Source organism: Nycticebus coucang, chromosome 15 (assembly GCF_027406575.1).
Source record: "Nycticebus coucang isolate mNycCou1 chromosome 15, mNycCou1.pri, whole genome shotgun sequence".
In the NCBI taxonomy this organism is placed as follows: Eukaryota; Metazoa; Chordata; class Mammalia; order Primates; family Lorisidae; genus Nycticebus; species Nycticebus coucang.
In genome coordinates, this window is record NC_069794.1 from 69541059 (window position 1) to 69555717 (window position 14659).

At 35.3% G+C, this 14659-nt stretch overlaps 1 protein-coding gene across 8 annotated transcripts in view; it reads left to right on the forward strand.

Annotated features, from left to right (window-relative positions):
* Positions 1-14659, forward strand: part of IFT88 (intraflagellar transport 88) — a 164591-nt gene that overhangs the window by 16715 nt on the left and 133217 nt on the right. For 6 of the 8 annotated variants that reach the window (XR_008374646.1, XR_008374647.1, XM_053563849.1 and 3 more), the window contains 4 exons: positions 7059-7115; positions 8176-8229; positions 8818-8881; positions 9654-9723. Coding sequence is in view for 6 of the 8 variants with exons in the window: in XM_053563849.1 (XP_053419824.1) it covers positions 7059-7115; positions 8176-8229; positions 8818-8881; positions 9654-9723 (245 nt within the window). In the remaining 2 variants the exon portion in view is untranslated. The remainder of the gene's footprint in view (positions 1-7058; positions 7116-8175; positions 8230-8817; positions 8882-9653; positions 9724-14659) is intronic. The other 2 variants (XM_053563850.1, XM_053563853.1) reach the window with 1 other exon arrangement.

Below are 14659 nucleotides of genomic sequence, written 5' to 3' on the forward strand. Positions count from 1 at the left end.
AAAGGTTTTTTTAGTTTGATATAGTCCCAATTGTCTATTTTTACTTTTGTCACTTATGCTTTTGATGTTATTAGCTGAGAAATCATTGCCAAGACCAATGTTATGAAACTTTTTCCTTATGTTTTCTTCTAGAAGTTTTATAGTTTTAGTCTTGGATTTAGGTCTTTAATCCATTTTGAACTAGTTTTTGCATAGGGAGTAGGATAACAGTATGGTTTCTTTCATTCTTTTATATTCTTTTATACCTGGATATCTTGTTTTCCCGGCACTTTTTTGTTGAACAGACTTTTCTTTCTTCCACTGAATGGTCTTGGTACCCTTGTCGAAGATCATTTGGCCATATGTGCAAGGACTCTCTATTTCTGGGCTCTCTATTCTGTTCTGATTGCATTTGTTAGGTAAAGTCCTTCTTACAATCGTGTGTTGCATCTGGGCTCTCTATTCTGTTCTGTTGGTCTGTGTGTCTGTCTTTATGCCAGCATCACACTGTTTTAATTACCGTAGCTTTTTAATGTGTTTTGAAATCAGGAAGTGGAGAGAGCCTTCCAACTTTGTTGTTTTTCAAAATTGCTTTAGCTATTCAGGATTGCTTAATATTCCATATACATTTTAGGATGAATCTATTGCTACAAAAAATGACATTGGGATTTTGATAAGGATTGTGTTGAATCTGTAGATCACTTTCAGTAGTATGGATATTTTAATATAAAATCTTCCAATCCATGAACACAGGATATCTTTCCATTTATTTGTGTCATCTTTAGTTTTTTGCAGCAATGTTTTATAGTTTTCAGTGTATCTATGAAGTATATATTAATGTATTTTAGATAAGGGGATTTCTTTGTTCTTGAAAACATAAATATTATTTATATAAGGCATTGGATGTTTTTACCTAAAACATTCATTATTTTAAAAATATTTGCCTTTCTGAATTTTAAAGTAACATAAACAGATTCTTCAAAACATGAGAACTTAATTTACCAATTATTCTTTTGTATTAATACTCTCTCCATTAATTCTTGTACAAGTACAAACATTGCTAGAATAGTTTTTTGCAGTATTTCTATGCAAGTTGTTGTATATATCATACAAAGCATTTTTATCAGCCTTCAACAGTACGTGAATTCTGCCATGCTTTGTAGTTGAAAATAAACTAGGTTGACGCTAAATATAATAGTGAAATATAAAAAGCTTCATTCCTAATGTTCTATGCCTAATATTCCGTTTTAAAAAATTATCACCCCACCATTCAATATATTGCAGTGGTTCTCAGCTGAGGGCAATCTTACAGTATCTCACCCTGGGGGAATCATTGGCAATGCCTGAAGATAATGTTGGTGTTCACATGTGAGTGGGTCCTTCTGGCATTGAGTAGGTAGCAGAGATGCTGCTATACATTCTACAAGGCATAGGCCAGCCCCCAGCAGTAAAGAACTATCCAGGCCACTGTCCTCTGCTTTGGATGAGGTGTCCTGCTGCTTTTACCTTCCCTCACTTTGTCACTTTCTTCCTCTTTCCTGCCATGCATACTTATTAGCAAACATTAAACCACTTAAAATTGAAAGGATCTTGTGAGTAGCTTGCTCATCTCCATTTAGTGTAAGTGAATTTAGTGTGATTTCCTGCAATGAATTTGGCCAAGCTACTGCACAGGTAGAGGACACCTCCACAGCACTGCCCCCACTCTCACACTAGCTGCAGGTTCAGGATATTCCTGAACCATCCTCAGGTTTGATAATTCTCTGGAAGGACTCACAAATCTCACTAAAATCTGCTATACTAACTGTTTGTTACAGGGGAAAAATATAAGTTAAAATCACCAAGGAAAGAATTGCAGAGTTTAGTATCAATCAAAACAGGGGGTCATTCTCTCTCTGTGAATACAGAGTTGGTAGTAACTTTTCCTAATCATTGTGTGTGACAGTACTCAGTATTGCCAACCATGGAATCCCACCCAACACTTCAGTGTCCAGAATTTTTACTAGGGCTCAATCACAGACCAACCATGCGACTAACCTGTAGTCTCTAGCCCTTCCAGAGGTAGGGCTTATACTCCACAAGGTGATACCATCCCAAAGCCCCCATCATATATCACACTGGTAGAGTGTCTGATGGCCAAAGCCCGGGCAAACAAAAGTAATCTTATTCAGCAGAACATTCCAGGGGTGTACAAATCACCCCTCAGTAGCTAGTAGCAAAGGTGAGACCTCTCTTTGGGTGAAGTTAATTCTTCATTACAAAGGCCAGGCACCGTGGCTCATGTCTGTAGTCATATCACTCTGGGAAGCCAGAGATGAGAGGATTTCTTGAGGTCAAGAGTTTGAGATCAGCCTGAGCAAGAGCACAAGTGAGACTTGTCTCTGTTTTAAAAAAAGAAAAATAAGTAAAAAAGAAAAAAAAAAAAGAAATAGAAAAACTAAGCTGGACTACTTGGGAGGCTGAAACAGTAGTATCACTTGAACCCAGGAGTTTGAGGTTGCAGCGAGCTATTATGGTACCATTGCACTGTATCCTAGGCAACAGAAGGAGACTGTCTTAAAAAAAAACTTCACTACTCATCCTACAGCCCATTTTTTAATTATAGGGTTATCTTCATTATGGAAAGAAGTACCATAGGTTCCAGATTCTTCCAGTAGGCTAGTGACTAGACTGTGAGCTTTTTGAAGAAGCAGACTGTCTTATCATTCTTTTCCTTGTCTACTGTAGGGGTTTTGTTGAATAACTTAGTACATCAGTGAACTTCGTCTTCTGTTAACTGATTTCAGGTATTGGATAGAAATTACGTGATTTCATGTATTGGATAGAAGGTGATAATTTTGTCAGGTTGTCCCTTCAAAGATCTTTAGAAGTGATTTCAGAGATCCTTGTTTTATAGATGAGGAAACTAAAGCCTAGAAAAGCAAAGGTCTCCTAGCTATCTGTACCTGTCTGTAACTGGGGTAGAGCTTAGGTCTCTTGATCCTGTATTGAATCACTCCCTACTTAAGTCGGGAAAAGTTTTATATGTTTCATATAAAAGATCCTCCCAAGGAACATAGTCTTCACAGGGAAGATCAAATGGACACAAGTAAATATTTATTAGGCATAATGTAATAAGTTGTAAAAAAGAGTATGAATTCTAAGGGACTACAAAGAGAGGTTATTTACCACTAGGTGAGACAATCAGAAGAAACTACTTAAAAGATAAATTCAGAGTTGAATATTAAAGGATGTATAAAATTGAGATTGACCTTGACATACTGTCATTGCAAAGTGAGGGCGCAAGAGGAATAAGGCAAGAGAGTGAAGGAGCTGCCCAGTGCTTACAACAGAAAACAAACAAAAGATTTAGTCATCAGGTGACAGTTAAGGATAATGGTCTCTTTTCCTCATTTCCTCATAGAAATGAGGAAATATATCTTTACTTTTCAGCTTTTTCTAATAACTGGAGCCAACCTTATCAAGCATGAGTTTTAAGCCCTGTAATATGCATAAAATTAAAATGTCTTTCCATAGGGCGGCACCTGTGGCTCAGTGAGTAGGGCGCCGGCCCCATATGCCGAGGGTGGCGGGTTCAAACCCAGCCCCGGCCAAACTGTAACAAAAAAATAGCCGGGCGTTGTGGCGGGCGCCTGTAGTCCCAGGCTGCTCGGGAGGCTGAGGCAAGAGAATCGCATAAGCCCGAGAGTTAGAGGTTGCTGTGAGCCGTGTGACGCCACGGCACTCTACCGGAGGGCGGTACAGTGAGACTCTGTCTCTACAAAAAAAAAAAAAAAAATGTCTTTCCATAATAAGGGAAAGAACCAGAGATTAAAGTTTATCTAACAACTTTATATGTTAACACCTGCAGTACAGGCATCTATTTTCCTACAGAATTAACAGTTGTGTGTTTTTTTTCCATACTTTTCCCTCTAACAATATTTTCATTATTATTCAGTTCAAAACATTTTTTTTTAAATTCTAGGGTAATTTCTTCATTGACCTACAAGTTATTTAGAAACATGTTTCTTAATTTCTGAAATATTAAAATTCTCTTGTTATTTTTGTGTTATTGATTTCTAACTTTATTCTTAGATAAGGAGCATAACCTGTATGATTTTAGCTCCTAGAAATTTGTTAATATTCCAGTTGCATTTTTAAAGAATATATGTTCTTCAGTTGGTGGGTACAATGTTTGTCAATTAGGGCAAGTGTATTAATGGTTTTTTTTATATGGTCTATAGTTTTACTCATTTTTTTTGTCTGTTCTATTATTAATGAGAAAGTATGATCACCTCTTCTACTATGATTGTGGATTAGCATATTTCTTTTTTAGGTTCTTGTTTCATATTATTTGGAGCAAAAAATATTTAGAATTGTGATATTTTCAAACTAAATTGAGCCTTTTATTATTATAAAGTGTCCCTCTCTTTTTCGTAATGCTTTTTGTCTATTTTGTCAGACACTTAGTATATTGAAATAGCTATAAAAGCTCTCTTTTGTTTAACATTTGCATTATATGTCTTTCCCATTTTTTTTAATCTCCAACTTTTCCATATCCATTTATTTTAGAAGTATTTGTTAGCAGCATGTAAAGGGATTTAGTTTTCTTAATAATTTGACAGTTTTATTCTTTCAGAGAAGCATTTATTTCATCTATATTTAATGAGATTATTGATTTGGTTTAAAATTTTCTATCTTACTATTTTTTTCTGCCTTTTTTGAAAATGTTTCATTTTCTCTTTTTTTGACTTCTTTTGTTTTTTATTATTCTATTTCTCTGTTATCTTAGTATTTTTATTCTCTGACCATTCTTTTAATGTTTTGCTGAAGATAACACTCTTCTTTAACTTAATAAAGTCTACTAAAAATTAGTAGTTTTACTACTTCTGGACCATACCTGAATTTCATATTACTTGTAACTTTTTTACTTCTATAATTTATATGTATTCTTTTTTATATTTTTCAGTTCTTTGCTGTAATTGTCAATCTTGTCTTTTAATTCGTTGAATATATTAAGCATAGTTAATGTTAAAATCTGTGTCTGGGCAGCACCTGTGGCTCAAAGGAGTAGAGCACTGGCCCCATATGCTGGAGGTGGCGGGTTCAAACCCAGTCCCGGCCAAAAACTGCAAAAAAAAAAAAAAAAATCTGTGTGTGGTGTTTCCATTCTTTGTGTTCCCTTTCTATTCTTTTGTTTGTTTTTGCTTTGTGTTAGGTATTCTTGCCTCCTACATGTCTGGTTGTTTCTGATTGAATGCCAGACATTGTAAGTGAAAACTTTTAGAGATAATTTATGGCTCTGTGTCTACACTATTCAACATGAGGGCCACTCACCACGTGTAACTATTGGCTTTTAAATTAGTTAAAAGTAAAATAAAAAAATTATATCCTTGTTGCATTGCCTACATTTCAAATGCTCATTTCAAATGTGGCCAGTAGCTGTCTTATCAGAAAGAGCAGATATAGAACTTTTCCATCACTGCAGGAGGTTCTGCTGGATAAAACAACTCTAGAGCAGGCATTCTCAAACTGTGGCCCGTGGGCCACATGAAGCGGTGTGAACTGTATTTGTTCCTGTTTTGTTTTTTACTTCAAAATAAGATATGTGCAGTGTGCATAGGATTTGTTCATAGTTTTTTTTTAAACTATAGTCTGGCCCTCCGACGGTCCGAGGGACAGTGAATTGGCCCCCTGTTTAAAAAGTTTGAGGACGCCTGCTCTGGAGGATCTTATTTTTCACTGTGGAGAATTGACTTTTCCTGTGGCCCTGCTAACACTAGGAGTCTCTGATTACCTTGATCCAGTTGAGTTTGAGATGATTCTAAATTGGACTTTGGCCCTTATGAGAGCTGGTATACTTCTATTTTCCTTTTGCTCTTAGGATGTAGCATTTAGAGATCACATTCTAAAACCTAGAAGATTACTAGGGCTGCTTCCTTGACAGGACTTCAACTCCCATGTTCCTCCCCTGAAGCTGTGAGCCTGTCAAAAACTGTGCTCAGCATCTCAGTCATGCCTTTCGAATTAGTAGATGCCTCTAGGAGGAAAGAAGGCCCAAATGTGGGCTCACCTGTTTAGCCTTCCCTTGTCTTTTTTAGTTTTGAGAACTTGTAATTTTGCTCTGTCTTGATGGTTCTCTAATGTATTCAAACTGATTTAAGAAATAAACATTTTTTTCTTCAGCTCTTTAAATTGTTCTTCGTCAGAAGATATTTTTTAAAAAACAGTAGTCCATCATAGCCCAAAGTAGAATTCCTCCACAAATGATATTTAATCAAATATTTTAAACAAATCTATTTAACAGCTAACATGTTTAGTACACTTTCACCTATGATTCTAACTAGTTTTGTGATCAGTATCCTTATTTAAAAGGTAAGGCCAGGTGTGATAGCTTATGCCTGTAATCCTGGCACTTTGGGAGGCAGAGGAGGGAGGATCACTTGAGGCCAGGAGTTCAAGACCAGCCTGAGCAACATGGTGAGACCCTGTCTCTATAGAAAAATTTTTACAGATTTGGTGGGTATAGAGGCATGGGCCTGTAGTCCCAGCTACTTGGGAGGCTGAGGTAGGAGGATTGCTTGAGCCCAGGAGTTAGAGGTTACAGTAAGATATGGGTGACAGAGGGAGACCCTGTCTCTAAAAATAAATAAATAATAGATCAAAGTGAAAAAATTTAGGATCGAAGAGATTAAAAAACACATCTAGTTGATTGAGAGCTGAGATTCAAACCCAGGTTCTCGGACTTCACATCTTGTGTCTGTCATTGACCTATTGGCTGGCAGTAATAAGCATGCAGTGAATGTTTAATGCATGACAGATGCAAGCATGAAAACATAGCTTTCTTATTGGCACCTCGGGTCATTTAAAGTCCCCTTTCTCCTTTAAAATAAATTCCAGAATGAGCAATAAAATATTTTTATCCTTCTCAAATACTTAAAATACTTGAGCTCCATAATATTTAAGATAATTTAAAAGAAATCTAAATATTATAGAAATATTTCTTTATTTGTGAGTCTATATTTTCCATTTCTTTTTCCAGTTTTCTATTATATAGTTTAATCTGAATCCTGTTAACTATGTTCTTTTTCCTCCCTAAGATAACTGCTAAAATACCAAGCACTGCAGTTACTAGACCTATAGCTACTGGATATGGGGTAGGTTTTTGTAAGCTGAAAATATCAAGATGCTTTTTCTCATACATAGTTACTTCACTTTAGTCAGTTCTGAGTAATTTTGACTATTTCAGTTCATGACCCAGATATCCATTTTAGATAGTTATGAACATCATAAAAGTCTAATTTGATTAATAGCCTCAAATATTCTAGTCACTTTGATTTGTAAATATATCAGAAAAATATTTTATTACCTTTTTCCATTTGTAGACCTTATGTTTGTTGATTGACTTCCTTTCATTTTCTACATAATATAACCAAGTTTCATGTGTGTTTCATTCATTTATTTCATGTGAAGTTTGATGTTATGTAACTGTAATGTTATTTATTGTAAAAAAACTAATTAAGTAAAACATTTTGGAGCTATGAGTGAGGTCTTATATTTAAGATCTTTGAAGGAAAGAGATTATGGAAAACTCCATAAAAGTAATAAAGCTTTTAATCTAAAGCAAATTACCCATAATTTGGATATTTTAACTTACATGAAATACTACAGGAATGAGAAAAATGGCAGAATGATTTAGAAGAGCACTTCCTCATCCTTATGATAATATTTTTCTTAGAGGTCAGAAAAATGCCTTTAAAGCCTAGAGATTCAGGTTACTTGCCTTATAGTTCCTTTATATGTGTGAAGAAAGTAACCTTCTACATAATATAATTGTATATGATTTATTAATCAACCTGAGCATGTGTTACTCATAAATTTGATTTTTGGTGGTATTTCAGAAAAAGAGACAATTAACTTTCTCTGTGAAGGACAGGTATTTTAGGCTTTGCAGGTCATATGTTCTAGGTTGCAGCTATCCAACTCTGCATTTGTAATGCAAAAGCTGCCATAGACAATATGCATATGAATGGGGCATGGCTGTGTTCTAAAACTTTATTTACAAAGGCTGTGAGTTGTGGTTTGCTGACCCTGTCTTTGTTTGTTCACTTGCCAATAGATTAATGAAAAAAGTTATGAAGAAAACTTTAACTTGGTATTTAAAACTAAAGATAGATGTTTTTAGGAATCCTTTTAACATACTTTTCTGTTCACTAGTCAAAGACATCACTGGCATCATCAATGGGAAGACCGATGACAGGAGCTATTCAGGTATCTCTTATCATATGGTTGTACATTTTGTGCCTTTCTTGTGACTTGAAATTGATTACCAATTTTTTTTATTATATTATTTTAAAATATTAAGATGTTACTTTTGTAGGTACATTGATTATTTAAAATGTGGACTAAGGTTTGAACTGTTCTATATCTTTGGAAGGAAAATCTTTTGGATTTGTTTACTCAGATCTCAGATGAAATCCCACTAGGGAGTGAACATAGGACTGATAGTTTGCTTATATGTTATTCTCTGGGACCCATTTTTCCTATGCAACCATCTACAGCAATTTCTGTGGTTTCTCTCATAAACATACGGAAGACCAACCAAAGTAAGAGTAATGTGCTGATATGCTAATTAGTTTTTCTTTATAAGCCCAGTTAGATCAAGGAATGGAAATTTTAAAAGGAAAAGAGAAGAGACAGGATTAATACATGAGGAGGCAGAAGGAAGGAATAAGCAGATAGTGACTAAAAATATGTATTATAACTTGGGGCTATTAAGGTATGTATCATTTGCAAAACTGAAAATAGGAGGTAGATCTTATTTAAGAATACTTTTTAAGTGATTCCTATTCTTTGAAGGATGGAGTTACTAGACCCATGACAGCAGTAAGAGCAGCTGGTTTTACCAAAGCAGCTTTGAGAGGTTTGTTTCACTATTTCTACTAATAATCTTTTTGAGATCTTTTATTTTGTACTGTTTTATGAGTATGAATATTACTGCTAGTAGTTTTTAATAAAAATCTAACATGCTTTTGATTATAAGGAAGACAATTATTATAGGTGCCATTAAGAAAGGAAAGGGTTAACCTTCTATATCTCAGTTGAGGGTGGTAATTATACTGATGTATAATTTGTCAAGATTATACACTTTATACTTTAAATATGTACATTTTATCTTATGTGAGTTAGAGTTCAATTTAAAAAATGAAAGGTAAAAATAATATTTAAATATTAGTATGCAATATTATATCATTTATTATTAGATGATAATTTAAAAATAAAGTTAGTATAAAAATGTTAATGTTAGTATACCAACAAGGAAAATTAAAAAGCTAGTACCAGATTATAAATCATATGATTACTAATACAGAATTTATAATAGGGATAGGTGGGGGAGAAAGTAAATGCTGAGAGAGTATCTTGCTTTTGTTTTTTGTTTTAGCACATAGGTTTTATTTACATAGTTTAATATACAATGTTATGTTCAAATTATCTTGCTGGTTTTTCAATATTTGAAATATTTATGTAGACACATTAAATGTCTCAATAAATACATAATCTAAACCATTTAATAAATGAGTAAATGAAATAAATTTTCACATTTTCATAGTTTCATAGCAAGTTTTCATATTTTCATAGTGTTTTCAATTTTTCTGGGTCACAAACTAAATATGAACTGTTGAATTGTGTCTAAGGCTCTGCATTTGACCCCCTTGGTCAGTCAAGGGGTCCTGCTCCTCCTTTGGAAACCAAAAATGAAGATAGGTATGCAAGTCCTTATGTATTGTTTATTATTATTACATATTTTTTCTTTTCCAAATAAGTAATTATTATTTTAAAACTTTGTGTAATCATCCGTACATGTTGGAAGCAACAAAAGAATCAAGTCTAAGAATAGCTGTGTGCTTTCTGTGGGAATTTATTGTAATATTATTTGACTTGAAGATATGTGCTTATTTATATGGGTGTCAGTATTGACTCTCTTGAAGGCCACATGGGATTGTAAAATGTTAGGAAAATATGCTAATTCATTTATTTATTTATTTATTGTTGGGGATTCATTGAGGGTACAATAAGCCAGGTTACACTGATTGCATTTGTTAGGTAAAGTCCCTCTTGCAATCCATGTCTTGCCCCCAGAAGGTGTGGCACACACCGGGGCCCCACCCCGCTCCCTCCTTCCCTCTCTCTGCTTTTCCTCCCCTCCCCATGACCTTAATTGTCGTTAACTGTCCTCATATTAAAATTGAGTACACAGGATTCATGCTTCTCCTCATGATGCTTTACTAAGAATAATGTCTTCCACTTCCATCCAGGTTAATACGAAGGATGTAAAGTCTCCATTTTTTTTAATAGCTGAATAGTATTCCATGGTATACATATACCACAGCTTGTTAATCCATTCCTGGGTTGCTGGGCATTTAGGCTGTTTCCACATTTTGGCAATTGTAAATTGACAATAACACTGCAATAAACAGTCTAGTACAAGTGTCGTTACGATAAAAGGATTTTTTTCCTTCTGGGTAGATGCCCAGTAATGGGATTGCAGGATCAAACGGGAGGGCTAGCTTGAGTGCTTTGAGGTTTCTCCATACTTCCTTCCAGAAAGGTTGTACTAGTTTGCAATCCCACCAGCAGTGTAAAAGTGTTCACTTCTCTCCACATCCACGCCAGCATCTGCAGTTTTGAGATTTTGTGATGTGGGCCATTCTCGCTAGGATTAGATGGTATCTCAGGATGGTTTTGATTTGCATTTCCTTAATATATAGGGATGATGAACATTTTTTCATATGTTTGTTAGCCATTCGTCTGTCATCTTAAGAGAAGGTTCTATTCATGTCTCTTGCCCATTGATATATGGGATTGTTGGCTTTTTTCATGTGGATTAATTTGAGTTCTCTGTAGATCCTAGTTATCAAGCTTTTGTCTGATTCAAAATATGCAAATATCCTTTCCCATTGTGTGGGTTGTCTATTTGCTTTGGTTGTTGTCTCCTTAGCTCTACAGAAGCTTTTCAGTTTAATGAAGTCCCATTTGTTTATTTTTGTTGTTGTTGCGATTGCCATGGCAGTCTTCTTCATGAAGTCTTTCCCCAGGCCAATATCTTCCAGTGTTTTTCCTATGCTTTCTTTGAGGATTTTTATTGTTTCATGCCTTAAATTTAAGTCCTTTATCCATCTTGAATCAATTTTTGTGAGTGGGGAAAGGTGTGGGTCCAGTTTCAGTCTTTTACATGTGGATATCCAGTTCTCCCAGCACCATTTATTGAATAGGGAGTCTTTCCCCCAAGGTATATTCTTGTTTGGTTTATCGAAGATTAGGTGGTTGTAAGATGTTACTTTCATTTCTTGGTTTTCTATTCGATTCCAAGTGTCTATGTCTCTATTTTCTGTGCCAGTACCATGCTGTCTTGACCACTATGGCTTTGTAGTACAGCCTAAAACATGGTATGCTGATGCCCCCAGCTTTATTTTTATTACTAAGAACTGCTTTAGCTATACGGGTTTTTTTCTGGTTCCATACAAAATGCAGAATCTTTTCCAAATCTTGAAAGTATGATGTTGGTATTTTAATAGGAATGGCATTGAATACGTTGATTGCTTTGGGAAGTATAGACATTTTAACAATGTTGATTCTTCCCATCCATGAGCATGGTATGTTCTTCCATTTGTTAATATCCTCTGCTATTTCCTTTTTAGGATTTCATAATTTTCTTTATAGAGGTCCTTCACCTCCTTTGTTAGGTATATTCCTAGGTATTTCATTTTCTTTGAAACTATGGTGAAGGGAGTTGTGTCCTTAATTAGCTTCTCATCTTGACTGTTATTGGCGTATACAAAGGCTACTGACTTGTGGACATTGATTTTGTATCCTGAAACATTATTGTATTTTTTGATGACTTCTAGGAGTCTTGTGGTTGAGTCTTTGGGATTCTCTAAGTTAAGATCATGTCGTCAGCAAAGAGGGAGAGTTTGACCTCCTCTACTCCCATTTGGATTCCCTTTATTTCCTTATCTTGCCTAATTGTATTGGCTAGAACTTCCAGCACTACGTTGAATAGTAAAGGTGACAGAGGACAACCTTGTCTGGTTCCAGTTCTAAGAGGAAAAGCTTTCAGTTTTACTGCATTCAGTAAAGTATTAGCTGTGGGTTTGTCATAGATAGCTTCAATCAGTTTTAGAAATGTGCCACCTATGCCTATACTCTTCAGTGTTCTAATTAGAAAAGGATGCTGGATTTTATCAAATGCTTTTTCTGCATCTATTGAGAGGATCATGTGATCTTTATTTTTGCCTCTGTTAATATGGTGGATAACATTTATGGACTTGCGTATGTTAAACCAGCCTTGCATCCCTGGAATGAAACCTACTTGATCATGATGTATGACTTTTTTGATGATAAGCTGTAATCTATTGACTAGAATTTTGTTGAGAATTTTTGCATCTATATTCATGAGTGAGATTGGTCTGAAATTCTCCGTTTTGGTTGGGTCTTCTCCTAGTTTTGGTATAAGGGTGACATTTGCTTCATAGATTGTGTTGAGGAAGATTGCTTCTTCCTCAGTTTTTTGGAATACTTTCTGCAGTACAGGAATAAGCTCTTCCTTGAAGATTTGATAGAATTCTGGTGTGAAGCCATCTGGACCAGGGCATTTTTTGGTTGGGAGCTTTTTTATTGTTACTTTAATCTCAGTGCTTGAAATTGTTCTGTTCAGGGGCTCTCTTTCTACCTGGCTAAGTCCAGGGAGAGGGTGTGATTCCAAATATTGATCCATTTCCTTCACATTGTCAAATTTCTGGGCATAGAGTTTCTGATAGTATTCAGAGATGATCTCTTGTATCTCTGTGGGATCAGTTGTTATTTCCCCTTTGTCATATCTGACTGAGGTTACTAAAGATTTTACTCTTCTATTTCTCTTTAGTCTGGACGATTGTTTGTTTATTTTATTTATTTTTTCAAAGAGCCAACTCCTTATTTCATTAATTTTTTGAATGATTCTTTTGTTTTCAATTTCATTGATCTCTTGTTAGATTTTGGATATTTCTTTTCTTCTACTGAGTTTAGGCTTAGATTGTTCTTCTTTTTCCAATTCCATAAGATGGCTTGTGCGTTTGTTGATGCGCTCTCTTTCTGTTTTTTGAATGTAGGCATCTAAAGTGATAAATTTTCCTCTCAAAACTGCTTTTGCAGTATTCCACAGGTTTTGGTAGCTTGGATCTTCATTGTTGTTATGCTGAAGGAAGTTAATGATTTCCTGTTTTATTTCTTCCTGCACCCATCTGTTATTCAACAGAAGATTGTTTAATTTCCATGCCTCTGTGTGGGGTTGAACGTTTTTGTTAGAGTTGAGTTCCACCTTTAGTGCCTTATGGTCTGATAAGATAGAAGGTAAAATATCAATTCTTTTTATTCTGTTGATATTTGTTTTGTGTCCCAGGATATGATAATTTTGGAGAATGTTCCAGGCGGTGATGGGAAGAAAGTATATTCTTTATCTTTGGAATGGAGTGTTCTATATACATCTATCAAGCACAGTTGTTCTAGGGTCTCATTTAAATCTCTAATATCTTTGTTTAATTTCTGTTTAGAGGATCTGTCCAGCTCTGTAAGAGTGTTAAAGTCCCCTGTTATTATGGTATTATCGGATATCATATTGCTCAGACTGAGTAAGGTCTGTTTCAAGAATCTGGGAGCATTTAAATTGGGTGCATAAATATTTAGAATTGAAACGTCTTCTTGTTGTATTTTTCCCTTGACCGATATAAAGTGACCGTCTTTGTCTTTTTTGACTTTAGTTGCTTTAAATCCACATGTATCTGAAAATAAGATTGCAACTCTCCTTTTCTTCTGAATTCCATTTGCCTGAAAAATTGTCTTCCAACCCTTGACTCGGAGTTTTAGTTTGTCTTTTGAAGCCAGGTGTGTTTCTTGCAGACAGCAAATAGATGGCTTGTGTTTTTTAATCCAGTCAGCCTATCTATGTCTCTTCAGTGGGGAATTCAAGCCATTATCATTTATTAAGATAATTGATAAGTGTGGTAGTATTCTATTCATCTTATTTTGTGAGAGTCCATTGCTTAGTTTTATCTGTTGCATCAGTGTGGAGGTTTGGTTCTGTCCTTTAATTTCTGAGATCTTACTTTGCTGCTGATCCATTGTGATGGTCAGTGTGTAGAACAGGTTGAAGTATTTCCTATAGAGCTGGTCTTGTTGTGGCAAGTTTCCTCAATGTTTGTATATCCGTAAATGATTTGATTTCTCTGTCAATTTTAAAGCTTACCTTAGCAGGATGTAGAATTCTGGGCTGGAAATTGTTCTGTTTAAGTAGATTAAAGGTAGATGACCGTTGTCTTCTTGCTCAGAAAGTTTCATTAGAGAAGTCTGCAGTCACTCTGATGGATTTGCCCCTATAGGTCAACTGGCACTTAGTCCTGGCAGCTTGCAGAATCTTTTCTTTTGTCTTGACTTTGGACAGGCTCATCACAATGTATCTTGGAGAAGCTTGGTTAGAGTTGAGGCGACGTGGGGTCCGATATCCCTCTGAAAGCAGTGTGTCGGAATCTTTGGTGATATTTGGGAAATTTTCAGTTATAATATTCTCTAGTATGGCTTCCATTCCTCTGGGGCATTCTTCTTCCCCTTCTGGGATTCCTATAACTCGTATGTTGGAACGCTTCATAAAGTCCCATAATTCTGACAA